At 33.4% G+C, this 13,114-nt stretch overlaps 1 protein-coding gene across 2 annotated transcripts in view; it reads left to right on the top strand.

Moving 5' to 3' along the window:
* LOC128982221 (sentrin-specific protease 1-like) overlaps positions 1-12,447 on the top strand; it is a 60,051-nt gene extending 47,604 nt beyond the window's left edge. For both annotated transcript variants that reach the window (XM_054401287.1, XM_054401288.1), the window contains 4 exons: positions 6,635-6,679; positions 10,166-10,213; positions 11,518-11,565; positions 12,292-12,447. In XM_054401287.1, coding sequence (XP_054257262.1) covers positions 6,635-6,679; positions 10,166-10,213; positions 11,518-11,565; positions 12,292-12,363 — 213 coding nt within the window. In that variant the 3' untranslated portion in view covers positions 12,364-12,447. The remainder of the gene's footprint in view (positions 1-6,634; positions 6,680-10,165; positions 10,214-11,517; positions 11,566-12,291) is intronic.
* The last annotated feature ends 667 nt before the right edge of the window (positions 12,448-13,114 follow it).

Here is a 13,114-nt window from a genome sequence, read left to right as displayed (position 1 = left end):
GTACGCAGGCCTACCCAATTGCCCGTAACCATATTTTGACGTTGGTATTTGGTTCTGGTACTTTTCCTTGGAACCGGTGGATAGAGAAACATTTTTAGGTATCAAAATATCACTAAATTATTTGTTCCCCCTCCCTCCTCCCCCCCTGTAAAACCCTGTTCCCATGGTCCGATCATGCTGGTTTGCGAACTCATTAAAGTTTATCCCGCCTTGATGGCAGGCTGCAATAATGTGAAGGCGCATCATTCTATTGATGATAAGGCTGCTATATCTAACAAAATCATTAACTGTTTAACAAGTCTGATAGAAAAATGTAAAAATACTAATCTGATTTTAACCACCCTACCATATCGGTATGATCTTCACAATAGCCACTACCACCACCAGATCATTGCGGAAATTAATAACAATATCAGGGCTTTAGTCTACAAGAACAAAGATGTCAACCTGCTAGATCTATATCTATTGGAAAAGTTCAATCACACTCGACATGGCTACCATATAAACAAAAATGGGAAAAGAAAAGTGGCAAACATGATACTGGATATAATTCAAACCAAATGTCAGGCTACCCAAACAGAAAATGACCCAACAGCCATCAAACATATCACCCAAACAGTAAATCTTGGGTGTGGAAAAAAGATCACGATTACTCAACAAGACATGACCAGGGTCATCAACGACCATTGTAACAACAAAGAGGTCGCATTCTCTCACACAATATCTGGTGACTTTGGGAACGATAGGCATATGACAGCTGGGGTAGCTGTTACATTCGCACGGGAATTTGGCAAACCCACTCTATGGAACTGTGTGTCTGACCATCTGGCATACCAGCAGGTCAAAGATGGAGCTGGAGTGTACAGCTTGATAACAAAGCTGGATTACTGGGGGAAGCCCAACCTAAATGATTATGACAGGGCTTTTGGACAGTTCTGCAATGATTTTAAAAGAAAGGGCTACAAATATCTCTACTGCTCTCCCATGGGCTGTATAAGAGATAGAGTAAAAGTAGAACATTTTATAAAAAATGTCATCAAATTCCAAGTGGAGACTAAGGCCCAGATTAAAATTGTTGCATACAACCAAAGATCAGCACGTGTTTTGCGGAACGGCCTTGATCACAACACCTTCATAAAGGAAATGGAGAGGTGCTTGGAGACCTTTTCTTATCTCCAGAGGGAAGAAGATCCACTAACACCAATAGCACCAGGAGAACAAACTTATGCAGATGTTGTTAGCCGCTCTTCACCAGTGAGTCCACATCACCCACCGCTGATTAATCCAGTGAGCAGAGAGCAGATGCCGACATCAGACGTCCCTCTTCGCCTCTCTATGAGTACCACCACTGACCACGGGAGCCTTCACCTACCAGTTACTCCGGAGTCTGACCGGTCATTTGGTGTCATTAGTGGTGAAAAAAGTCAATCTAGTGTGAAAGTGAGTGGCAATGAAGATGATCGGGCAACCAAGGGTAAAGATAGTAGCTTAAGTCATAGTTTTTTAGAAAAACGGTCTCAAGTCAATATCATAGTGTAGCTTCTGGGCAATTGTGTACTCCTACTCGATTAAATCTTCTTCAGGTAAATATTCAATGTTTGAGAAATAAGTTACTTGAACTTGAAAGCTTCTGTGAGGAAAATAAAATAGACATAATATGTCTCTCAGAACATTGGCTTACTTCTGAGGAATTACAGGTTTTTACACCACATGGTTACGTTCCCGGTAGTTTTTTTATTAGAAAAAATTTCAAAAACGGAGGTGCAGGAATTTTTGTTAGAGTGGGGATTGAATTCTGTAAATTTGATATGAGTAAATTTAGTTCAGAAATAGACATAGAAATTAGCTGTGTTAAAATAATTAAAGACAATTTGTATGTTATATCATTGTACAGGTCACCTCGTGGCAACATACATATATTTTTTGAGAAACTTGAATTAGCCGTGAAGAAGGTTTTATCGAGGGGGACCAAAGTTATCGTCTGCGGAGATTTTAACATAGAAATGATAACAACTGATAACAACAACTCAATTTTGTTTTTGAACTTATTAAGATCAATTAATTTATACTGTACTTATTCCTCACCCACCAGAAACAATGCCTGTTTGGACAACATTTTAGTTAACTTCTCCCAAGATCTGTATGAAGTTACCTCAGCTGAGGGTCACTTTGCGGACCATACTCCACTCCTTTTCACTTTAAAATCTAATATTTCATATACCAATAAAAACTGTAAAACATCACAACAAACTTCTTATTACCGATCACAGAATAATAATGTTATCCAGCTATTTACCAATGAATTAATAAAAGAGAAGTGGAGTATGGTCGAAGAGCACAAAAACGGCAAGATAAATGTTAATACACTGTTTAATAGGTTCTTTAAAAGATATGTAGACCTTTGGCATTTTTGTTCACCATTATTAAAATGTAAAAAAAGCAAACCTACAACTAGTAAAAACAAAGTTAACTGGTATACCAATGAGTTAAGAGTTGAAAGAGACAAAATGCTGACTTTATTTCATATTTACAAAGATTCGTCAATGAGTGGCTCTGAGCAGACCCAATTGGCTTATAACGCTTATCTCACATGTAAAAGAAATTATAGAAAAAACTTAAAACTAACTAAAAAAATAGCTTGTGAGAAATACATTGATAGTGCAAGAAACAAATGCAAAGCTGCTTGGGAGGTCATATCCCAAGAAAGCTGCAAAAGTTCCACCAAAGTCATCCCTCTTGACCCTGAGTGTGTAAATCAATACTTTATAGAATCTGTCAATGAACTGGTGAAAGGCATTCCTGACACTAATGTCAGTATCTGTGATTTAATGGGTACAAGACCTATAGCTCCTAACTCCTTTCACTGGACAAGTGTAAATCTGGTTGAAGTTTCTAAAATTGTTTCAAGCCTATCAAATTCAAAAAGCACTGATTTTTATTGGATATCCAACTATTTACTGAAACAGACAATAAATATAATTAAGGAACCACTTGCGTATATAATAAGTAGATGTTTAGAATCTGGCTATTTTTCAAATATGTTAAAATTGTCTAAAATTACACCGGTTTATAAGAAAGGAGACAGAAATCTTCCACAAAATTATCGTCCTATATCCGTTATTCCAATTTTTTCAAAATCATTTGAAACTGTTATGTACAATCAACTTAGCAACTATTTTGAAATAAACAGACTATTTTCTGAGTCCCAATTTGGTTTTAGACCCGGACATTCTACGATTTCTGCAGTAATGAAAATTGTCAGTAAAGCACTACATGCCTTTGAAAATAAAGAATCAGCCTTCCTATCCCTATTAGATTTAACTAAGGCATTTGATTGTGTACCGCCTATCAATATCCTTACTAAACTTAACTTTTATGGTGTTTCTGGCGACTCCTTGAAATTAATTGAATCATACTTAATGAACCGTAAGCAATATGTAAATATTATGGGTGCTCACTCATCATTGTGTGATGTCTCCTTGGGAGTGCCGCAGGGCTCAGTTCTCGGACCATTTCTCTTTATTGTAATAATAAATGATCTTCCCAAAAATGTAGGTGTAAATTCTATTATCTATGCAGATGATTCCACGTTTTTTACTTGTAATAAAAACCTTGACCTCTTGGAGGCCAGAATAACCTCAGCTCAAAACCAAGCACAAGAATGGTTCTCAGCTAACAAACTGCTGTGTAATGAGACTAAAACTCAGAATATTTTGCTCAGTCTTTCACAAAATCAAAACTATCAATCAAAATCAATCATCGATCTAAATCAATCTGTAAAACTGCTGGGAATTCACATAGACTCAAAGCTCACATGGAATGACCATGTTGTAAATTTGTGTAAAAAACTCTCAAGGGTCAATTGTTTGTTTTGGAAACTGAGCTCCATAATCTCTACTGACTATCTGAGGACTGCCTATTTCGGACTCTTTCAGTCTCATATTGCTTATGGTCTCATACTTTGGGGACACTCTGCAAATGTCTCAGATGCCCTGATTCTTCAAAAAAAATTAATTAGAACCATTTGTCAAGCCAGGCCTGGAGATTAAATTAATGCGTTACTGGCGTTATTAATTTAATGTTTATGAAGCTGTTGTTTGGGTGCTAGGCTGGAGTTGCAACTTTAGTTTTAATTTAAATATATTTAGATATTATTGATGATTATTATCGATATTATTGATATTATTTGATGTTATTGACTGTATATATTTATGTTGACCATGCCCATCTCATGTAAAAATGATCAACGGCAATAAATATCTTATGTCTTATGTCTTGCACCTTTAAACAAAATTTCATCAAAATCAAACAAAAATTAATCGTTATCGTGTTTACGGACATATATAACTCTATATCATATATAAATACAGGGTGAGTTTCTAATGAGTTCCCCCTACTTTTTTCTACATTTCTTAAGATTTAGTTTATCAAATTGTTTTTATAGGCCTACAATTATTGGTAAAGGAAAAAATTGAAAATAAAAAATTCCCATGTTATTTTTATGGAGAATATTGTAAAATGCTCTAGATTGTTTGTTTATGGATATATTTTGATCAAACTAGACAAATTTATTTATTTTATACTAAGCTATTAATTAATATTTTACTAAAAACCACACTTTTATTAGTTTCCTTGTAGCAGCAAACCTAGGTACTCGTCTTGTTAGGCGTCTCCATCTTAAATAATTGATAATTGAAGCTAATGTTATTTAGATAGATTTTATTGATAATTAATTCAGAAAAATGGAAATTCGCTTAGTCGGCAGGTTTGCTGCGGTGGTGGTATTTTGTTAAGATAGCAGTAGTTGGTGTACCAGTAGTCTTCTTTCTTTTTGTTTTCTTTTTGTTGTGTGTTTTTGTTTGGAAGGTTGTGTTTGATCCATTAATATTGACATATTTTTATATTTGGGAATTTTCTTATACTTTTGCTAATGTTTTTGAGTGGTGTTTGTTAAGAATTATGAGGGAACAATTTCAATTTTCATGGGCTGCAAATAAAAAAATAATAAACTAGTTAAATACATTCTTTTGCTAAAAGGTACAAGTTCTAAAAATTTAAAATCTACCCCCTAAGTAAATAAAGTTATTAAGTTTCTACACATAAAGACTATAGTTGTCATTATTTTCAATTTTTCTCATATTTCTAGTGTCAATTCCCTCCATAGCGAAATTGCTAAATCAGTGAACATGCATGACCAATTGACTGACAAATATAAACACGCGTCAAAGAAAACAGCATCAAGTATGAGGCAAGCACACTCTGTCGTGTTAACGTTATGTATTGTTTTAACATTTATTTACATTGCAGATTTTGCACCAACCAACCATAAGGTAAGCATTTTAATCACTGTTTGAACAAATTAAGACCTTTTCAATAGTCTAAATTAATAAATTTTATTTTAGAAAATTTTTGTTCAATGGTCGATGCAGTTCAATTCATGCCGGCAAGCTGAGTGGTTACAGTGCACTTCTTCCAATCAGAAAGTTCTTGGTTCAATTACAAGTAGGGTCGATTCTGGGCCAAGATGCCATTTTTCATGGGGCTATCACTTAATGATACTCTACAAATACCCTCACTGCAGAAAATCGGCAGACTAAACAAATTTCAATTCGTCTGATTGGATTTTTACTGAAATATTTCCATTAACAAGTCACATTTATTGTTATTGCCTATTTAAATGACATTATTATTCACCAGTGATTAGGTTTGCTGCTTCTAGGAAGGTAAAAAGTGGTTTTTTTTAGAAAATCGTTGGTGATTTGCCACATGTACGCTGAGCGAGCATCCCAGATGAGAGGAGGACAGAGATCTGTTTCTATATCCAAATACGTCTCTGTTAATAATTACAGAAGTTATTTCTAACAGACGATATGTGTTAACAGTTAGCATTCAAAGCGGCAACTGAGAAATAATTTTGACACATAAAAGGGTAATTCACCGGCCATTAGTCTTAAAAGGGAATGAGAAAGTCATATATTTAGCATAAGTTTCATACAGTATAACGTCAGTAGAGAAGAAAGAGTGTAATGGTTAGTCCTTAAAACTGTGGAACGGGTAACCCAAAATGCAACTAATGTTAACATATTATTACAGTTTTCGTGCATGCATCAACACCACTAGTATAGTGTTGAATTGTTGAACACAGCTGATATCCTAGAAAAATAGCGAGTATAGATGCTATCATAAAGTATAATAAGTAAGCAGTTGAGTATTTTATTCCATTCAAGTTTTCGGGTATTACCAATGTATTGTTGTGTTGGAGAATAACACATTAGAGAACCATTGAGGCGGACGCTGAAGATTTAGGTAACTGGCGGAGTGGCGGGTCGTGTGCGGAGTTCAGTGTAGTTGAGGGGGACTAGGACCTGGATGCCCCCTAAAAATCAGCTGTTGTAAGCAGTTGTAGATTTTGATTGTGGCAATCGCATGGATCAATTATTTATTGATTGAATTATTATACTTAACTTTAACTATTTATTTTGAAAGTATTTCTTAAGCCTGTAATCAGTTTACAACATACAATTTACCCTAACAATAACCCTTGTACATTTTTTTAATTTTTTTCCATAATTTTAAGGTTTTACTATCAATTTCAGTATGAAATAACAATGAAAATTATTGATTGTTCTTTCAGGATTCTTTTTCTGCCAACACAGGACGGATTTTAATTGAAGAAGAGGTAAGATTTTTGCTTGGTAACGCAGCTATCTCTTATATTAATACATGAGGGCTGTTTTTTGTCAACAAAACTCGCCCGTTATTTCTGGACCGATTTTAACGTTTGAGGTGTCAGAATGATTTGTCTCATTCGTAGTTTTGTATTAAGGTTTTAGAATTTAAAAACTCTTACCCTTAATGGCGTGAGACGCCCTCAAAGGTCGCATTTTCCCCATGAGAATTACATTGAACAAATTTAAAAACAAAAACAGCTGTACATAAAAAGAAACTCACCAGCTTTTTGGGAGTAAATATATTGATGTTTGTTTAGGAGGTTATAGACAAATCTTAACAGTTAATCAGTTTTGTTGGAAGAACAGAAAATTTCTTGAGTTTAAAGGAGAAATATTGAAAACAGGAGGTGGAGACAATTAATAGAAAATCTTATACAAATGAGAAGAGTAGAGGCGAGGCCTGGTCTCACAGTAAGGAATCCAGGTACACACCCATGTAGCACAGATGGTTGGGCCAACGTTGGTAAATTGTGGAGCCACACAGTTGGCCAACGGTAGAAATGTCACCTCTTTAAACTGTTTTCCAGCCAACCATTGTCCAACCGTTTTATTTCACACAAAATAATAAAGATTTAGTACGAAAAGCATAATTATTAGTTGAGTAAATTGATTAAATAGTTCATAAAAACAAATTTTGAAAAAAAAACTAGAACAAAATTTTTTTGGCCCAGACGGGTCTCGAACCCGGGTTCTTCGACTTATGAGCCTCTTACTTTACCACTGAGCTATCTGTGATTGCTGATATAGAGAGTTTTCAAGTGGTGAAAGAGCAGCCGACAGTTGCAATGGTCGCAATACTTCAATTTTTGATACTACACAGTATAATATGATTCTGTTAATCTGTTAAGGCATCATAAGTAGTTTTTTTTTTTGAGTTAGAGAGGATACTGGTATTTGAATGATTAATTAATTACCGTTAGATTGTTAATGCTATTATAATTGCCTGTTATATGATTAATTACTCTTTCCCCTTAAATTGTTGCAAATAAGTTAAAGAATATTAATTTAAAAAATATTTGCATTATTAAAATTCATTGTTGTAGCGCCGGAACTGTAATATATAAAATATCTGGTTTTACAATACCTTTATCAGTTCCAAAAACTTTTGGAAACTTTTGGAACTGATAAAGGTATTGTAAAACCAGATATTTTATTATAATTATGTTGTGAAAGCTAGACCCAGAGAATGAAAGTCGTGTAAACTCAACTATGGACCATTGTTGGTCCAACAAAAGTATCTTTTGTTGGTCCAACCGAGTGAAAAACGGTTGGACAACGGTTGGCTTGATGTATGATACCCAGCAATGCATATTAATGTATTTCATTAACAATAAACCAATGTTGGTCCACAGTTGTAAATATTGGTTGGCCCAACTACGAGATATACAGTTGGACAACGGTTGGTTGGTTGTGGAAGCTCCAACCAACCATCGACCAACTGTCCCACAGTTGGCCAACGTTGGCCCAACCATCTGTGCTACATGGGCAATCACTTGGAGAGATGAATAATTTTTGCCATTTATGCTAAGCAACTTATTTTGGAAGTAAAAAAAAAAACCATGAAGAATTTACAGATCATGTTGTCACAGTGGTAAAGTAAACCTACCTAATGTCAGATCAAATAAATACATGCAAGAAATGTTTACTGGTAACCGTTTTAAGTCGGGAAACATTTGTAGAAAACACTAAAAAATAAGCTGGGTCTAAAAAATGCTAAAAGATTTTTACAAGAAGCGTTTATTATTTCAAAATGCTATTAAATAGCGTGAGTATTTTAATTAGTTACATAAGCTTTTAGTCGGATCTTTTAAACTCATCGAAAACTATGACTGTTATTTATGTAGTTTTAAAATAACTTCTGTATAATACAGGTACTTGACAATTGCTTGATTTCGAGCAACAAGTACACTAGTAACTTTACTTACAATACACTATCTGATTGTAATAAATAATTTTCTACTTAAACTGGAAATTGAAATATTATTATCAGTAAAAGTTGTCACTTATTCAATTAACCAGAGTGTATTATTGTAGTTTCATCCTTTTTGTTCCACAAAAAAGAATATAGGATTTAGCTTTTTGTGACAGGATAGAACAATGTGTAAAATTATAATTTAAAAATATGTATAATGTATATGATGTATCAAATAATGTTTTGTAAAATAAATCAAGTTTTGATGTGTTAGATAGGTAAAGCTGCTCACGTTTCTCTCTTATTTTAGGGTTAATTGTAACACGCAAGTACTTTACCCTTTGGTATGTTTTTCTTTTTCTTTTTCTTTCTTAGTTTTGTAAATTTTGTAAACGGTTTATCACCGTTATTATAGGCTACTGCAACCATACATTTGCTCCCATGTAGCACAGATGGTTAGGCCAACGTTGGTAAATTGTTGAGCCACACAGTAGGCCAACGGTAGAAATGTCACCTCTTTAAACTGTTTTCCAACCAACCATTGTCCAACAATGGCCCAACCATCCAAAAATACTGATGGCCAACTAACCATAACATAACACAACTGATATCCAACCAACCGTTTTATTTCACACAAAATAATAAATATTTAGTATGAAAAGTATAATTATTAGTTGAGCAAATTGATTAAATAGTTCATAAAAACAAACTTTGAAAAAAAGCAAGAATAAAATTTTTTGGCCCAGACGGGTCTCGAACCTGAGTTTTTCGACTTATGAGCTTCGAGCTTCTTACCTTACCACTGAGCTATCTGTGATTGTTGATATAGAGAGTTTTCAGGTGGTGAAAGAGTAGCCGACAAATGCAATGGTCGCAATACTTAAAACATTTTTGATACTACACAGTATGATTCTGTTAATCATTTAAGGTATCATAAGTAGTTATTATTATTATTATTATTATTATTTTTGGGGGGAGTTAGAGAGGATACTGGGTTTGAATTTGAATATAGATTATTTCATTACCGTTAGATTATCAATGCTATTATAATTGACTGTTATGTGATTAATTACTCTTTCCCCATAAATTGTTGCAAATAAGTTAAAGAATATTAATTAAAAATATATTTGCATTATTATAATTATGTTGTGAAAGCTAGATCCAGAGAATGAAAGTCGTGTAAACTCAACTATAGACCATCGTTGGTTCAACAAAAGTATCTTTTGTTGGTCCAACGGAGTGAAAAACGGTTGAACAACGGTTGGCTTGATGTATGATACCCAGCAATGCATATTAATGTATTTCATTAACAATGAACCAATGTTGGTCCACAGTTGTAAATATTGGTTGGCCTAACTATGAGATATACAGTTAGACAACGGTTGGTTCATTGTGGAAGCTCTAACCAACTATCGACCAACTGTCCCACAGTTGGTGGCCAACCATCTGTACTACATGGGCTATTTATACATTGTAATTTTAAATCCAAATTGGTTTAAAATTCTTTTTTTTTTGTATCTAGAACATAGAAAAGGAAACAGATGCCACATCGCAAGGAAACTCTAGAATGGTAAGAAATGGATCATTTTATTATATTATCTGTATTAAAACGTAAAAAAGCCTACTTAAAAATGCTAATTTTTTGCATTTTTCTGTAATATTTATAGTCCTTAGCCTTCCAACTTCATCGTAAACAAACTCTTCATCATAAAGTATAATTGTGTTTGGGTTTTTTTTCCTGCATATTGAGATTTTATCCTGAACCCATATTTATGCATATATGAAGCATAGATTTTAGAACCAAAATAAATACCGCATAAATCTCTGGATTATTCAATTTCATTACATCATTACATCTAATTTATATAAAAGGCAAAGCCCTCACTGAATCACTCACTCACTCACTCACTCACTCATCACTAATTCAACCACTTCCCATTTACCTAGGAGGCTGAAATTCGGTACACCGATTCTTTGGGCATTAATAGGAAAATGAAGTAGTTTTTATTCTGATCGGGCTTTCGGGCTCCGCCCCAGTGGCTCTGGGGTTTCCCATGTTAACCTTATGATTTTTCATATTTAAAAGGAATAATGAATCTTAACAGCTATTTCAATTAAAGGGGGTTGGTTCTGTTCTATGATGTTCAATAGCATTAAAGTTACAAGGATTACAACAGGGTGCAGCACTATTATTTTTTGTTTGTTTAATGTTTGTAGCACGTGTTACCTTGAATTGTTAACAGCAATTAAATTAGCTGATAATATAACATGGGAACTTTAAAAGCCACTGGGGCAGAGCCCTAGGGACTTTTTTAGCAATAATTACTCTCATTGCTTACTCATGATAAAGGTTGTTTACAAGCTAATGGGAGAAAATATGTCTCAGCTTGAGGATACCATTAATTATACTGTATTATGTATTTAGATATTTTAGTCCAGCCATAGGGAAATGTATATTCTTTAGTTTAGCAGGTTTTCTGCGGTGGGGTATTTATTCAGGATAGTTCTTTGTTTATTATTTCCTGAGTTAACATTTTAATTCTGCTACATAGTTGATGGCAAATTCATGAACCCAAGATATATTCATTAAAAATAAGTAGTATGGTACAGTTGAGATGTACTTCACAATAAATGATTGTGTGTAACAGTTTTTCAGTAGATATAAAGAACCACGTTATTATCCTCTGAATTCTCATCCCGTTGCAAAGCACGGACAGAGTAGCCTAACTTGTTTCAAATAATGATAATAACCAAGTTAACTATATTAACAATGATAACCATAATGACAAAACAACAAAACCATAAGGTTTGTACTGTTCCCTTACATAATACAATTTCTGTTGAATTATCATCTAAATCCATATGTGTTCACAGCAATCACGTATCTTGCAGCTCTCACCGGCAGGAGCCAATCTAACCAATGTAAGCAGAATATTTCTTCAATATGACCAAATGCTACTTGAGGGTACCTAATGAAATCAAATTGGCCTATACATAGCTAATAATAGCTAAAACGTTCTGTAGTAGACCTCTGTTTAAACAGCTAAATATCCCTGTTTTAAATACATATATATTTATTAGTCTAGTCTATGTGAAACATAATTATAAAAATCTTACACAGTAAAATCAGGTCCATGACCACTTAACCAGGACAAGTCACAAAGTATTTATTGATATATTTAGGATTAGTAAAACTTCAAAATCATTCTACATTATGAGTATGAGGCTGTTTAATAAACTACCTCTTAAAGGACAAACAGTTAAACAAGAAAGTTTCAGTAAAACTGTTTTTGACTGGCTTGTGAAAAATTCATTCTACCTTGTTAATGAGTTTTTAAATATGTCATTGGATTACTCAATTCAGTTTTACAAATAATGTGACATTCATGTTGAATGTGACTTAATTTAGGCTTAGTATTATTCAAAATCAGACATTTTAAATAATTTTGAACGGTTTTACGTTGATTGGTAACTGAACTAACTTAAGTTCACGTTTTATTGAATTCTTATACTCAATATATGTTGTTTCAAGTTCTCTAATATAAGAATATAAATATAAGAAGTAAGCAAAAGTAGAACATAATTTGACATTTGTTATATTCAACTTAAATATTAGGTACTAATTTTTTCATGAAATGGATTTTTCAGTACAGAGTCCAGTGGGTTCCACTCTACACAGTCCTCTTTAGTCCGACAGTCTACTACCCTCCCATTGGATAACAAACAGACAGGTCGACAAATGTGAAACAAAGTCTCAATTGTTAATTAGTTTGTACAAAATATATTATTAATTTCAAAGTGCAACATTCATCATTCATTTACACTTCCTTAAAATGTAAAAAAATGAAAGTTCTGATAGAGAGTCTCTGTAGAGGTTCAGGTACTCTGTAAAATCATCTTTGTATTGTCTTTCAATTGTAAGTTACTGTACGAGTTATCTTTTTCAAACATAATTTTGAAAAGGGAACAGGTTCAGCTAGCTTATTTTGGAAAATTACCTGAGAGTCCAAATGCACAACATATTATTTAACATAATATCAATGTTTATTTTGTCCCAATAAAGGAATTCTTTAGATAGTAGATTGAAGAGAAATCTACTCTTATTTCAAAATTAGTAATTTTTAGTAGGGGTGTGCGAGTAGTGAATTTATGTGGCGAGTTGAGTTTAGAAGAATCTAGTGAGTTTAAAGTTGAGTATTTTTACAGTGATTTGAGATGCATAATTGTTTCAAAAGCTTCCCAAACCGATTAAGTGTGTACATTATGGTATGTGCAAGATTATTAAAAATAACACTTAGCCTACAGTTTACATTAGTTCCAGATACAAATACTTAATTTTTACACTTTCAATACACTTACAACACTGTTAAATTTCGGTTACATATTCAATGCAATTTTCATTTATGTTCAAAAACCTCATCTATGGCATAAATTATATTTGATTAAATAATTTGTTGTAATTACTACTTTT

This window comes from Macrosteles quadrilineatus, unplaced genomic scaffold, assembly GCF_028750875.1.
Source record: "Macrosteles quadrilineatus isolate MER2022 unplaced genomic scaffold, UCM_ALF_1.0 Scaffold_201__1_contigs__length_191814, whole genome shotgun sequence".
Classification (NCBI taxonomy): Eukaryota; Metazoa; Arthropoda; class Insecta; order Hemiptera; family Cicadellidae; genus Macrosteles; species Macrosteles quadrilineatus.
This window is presented reverse-complemented; position numbering and strand designations above follow the sequence as displayed.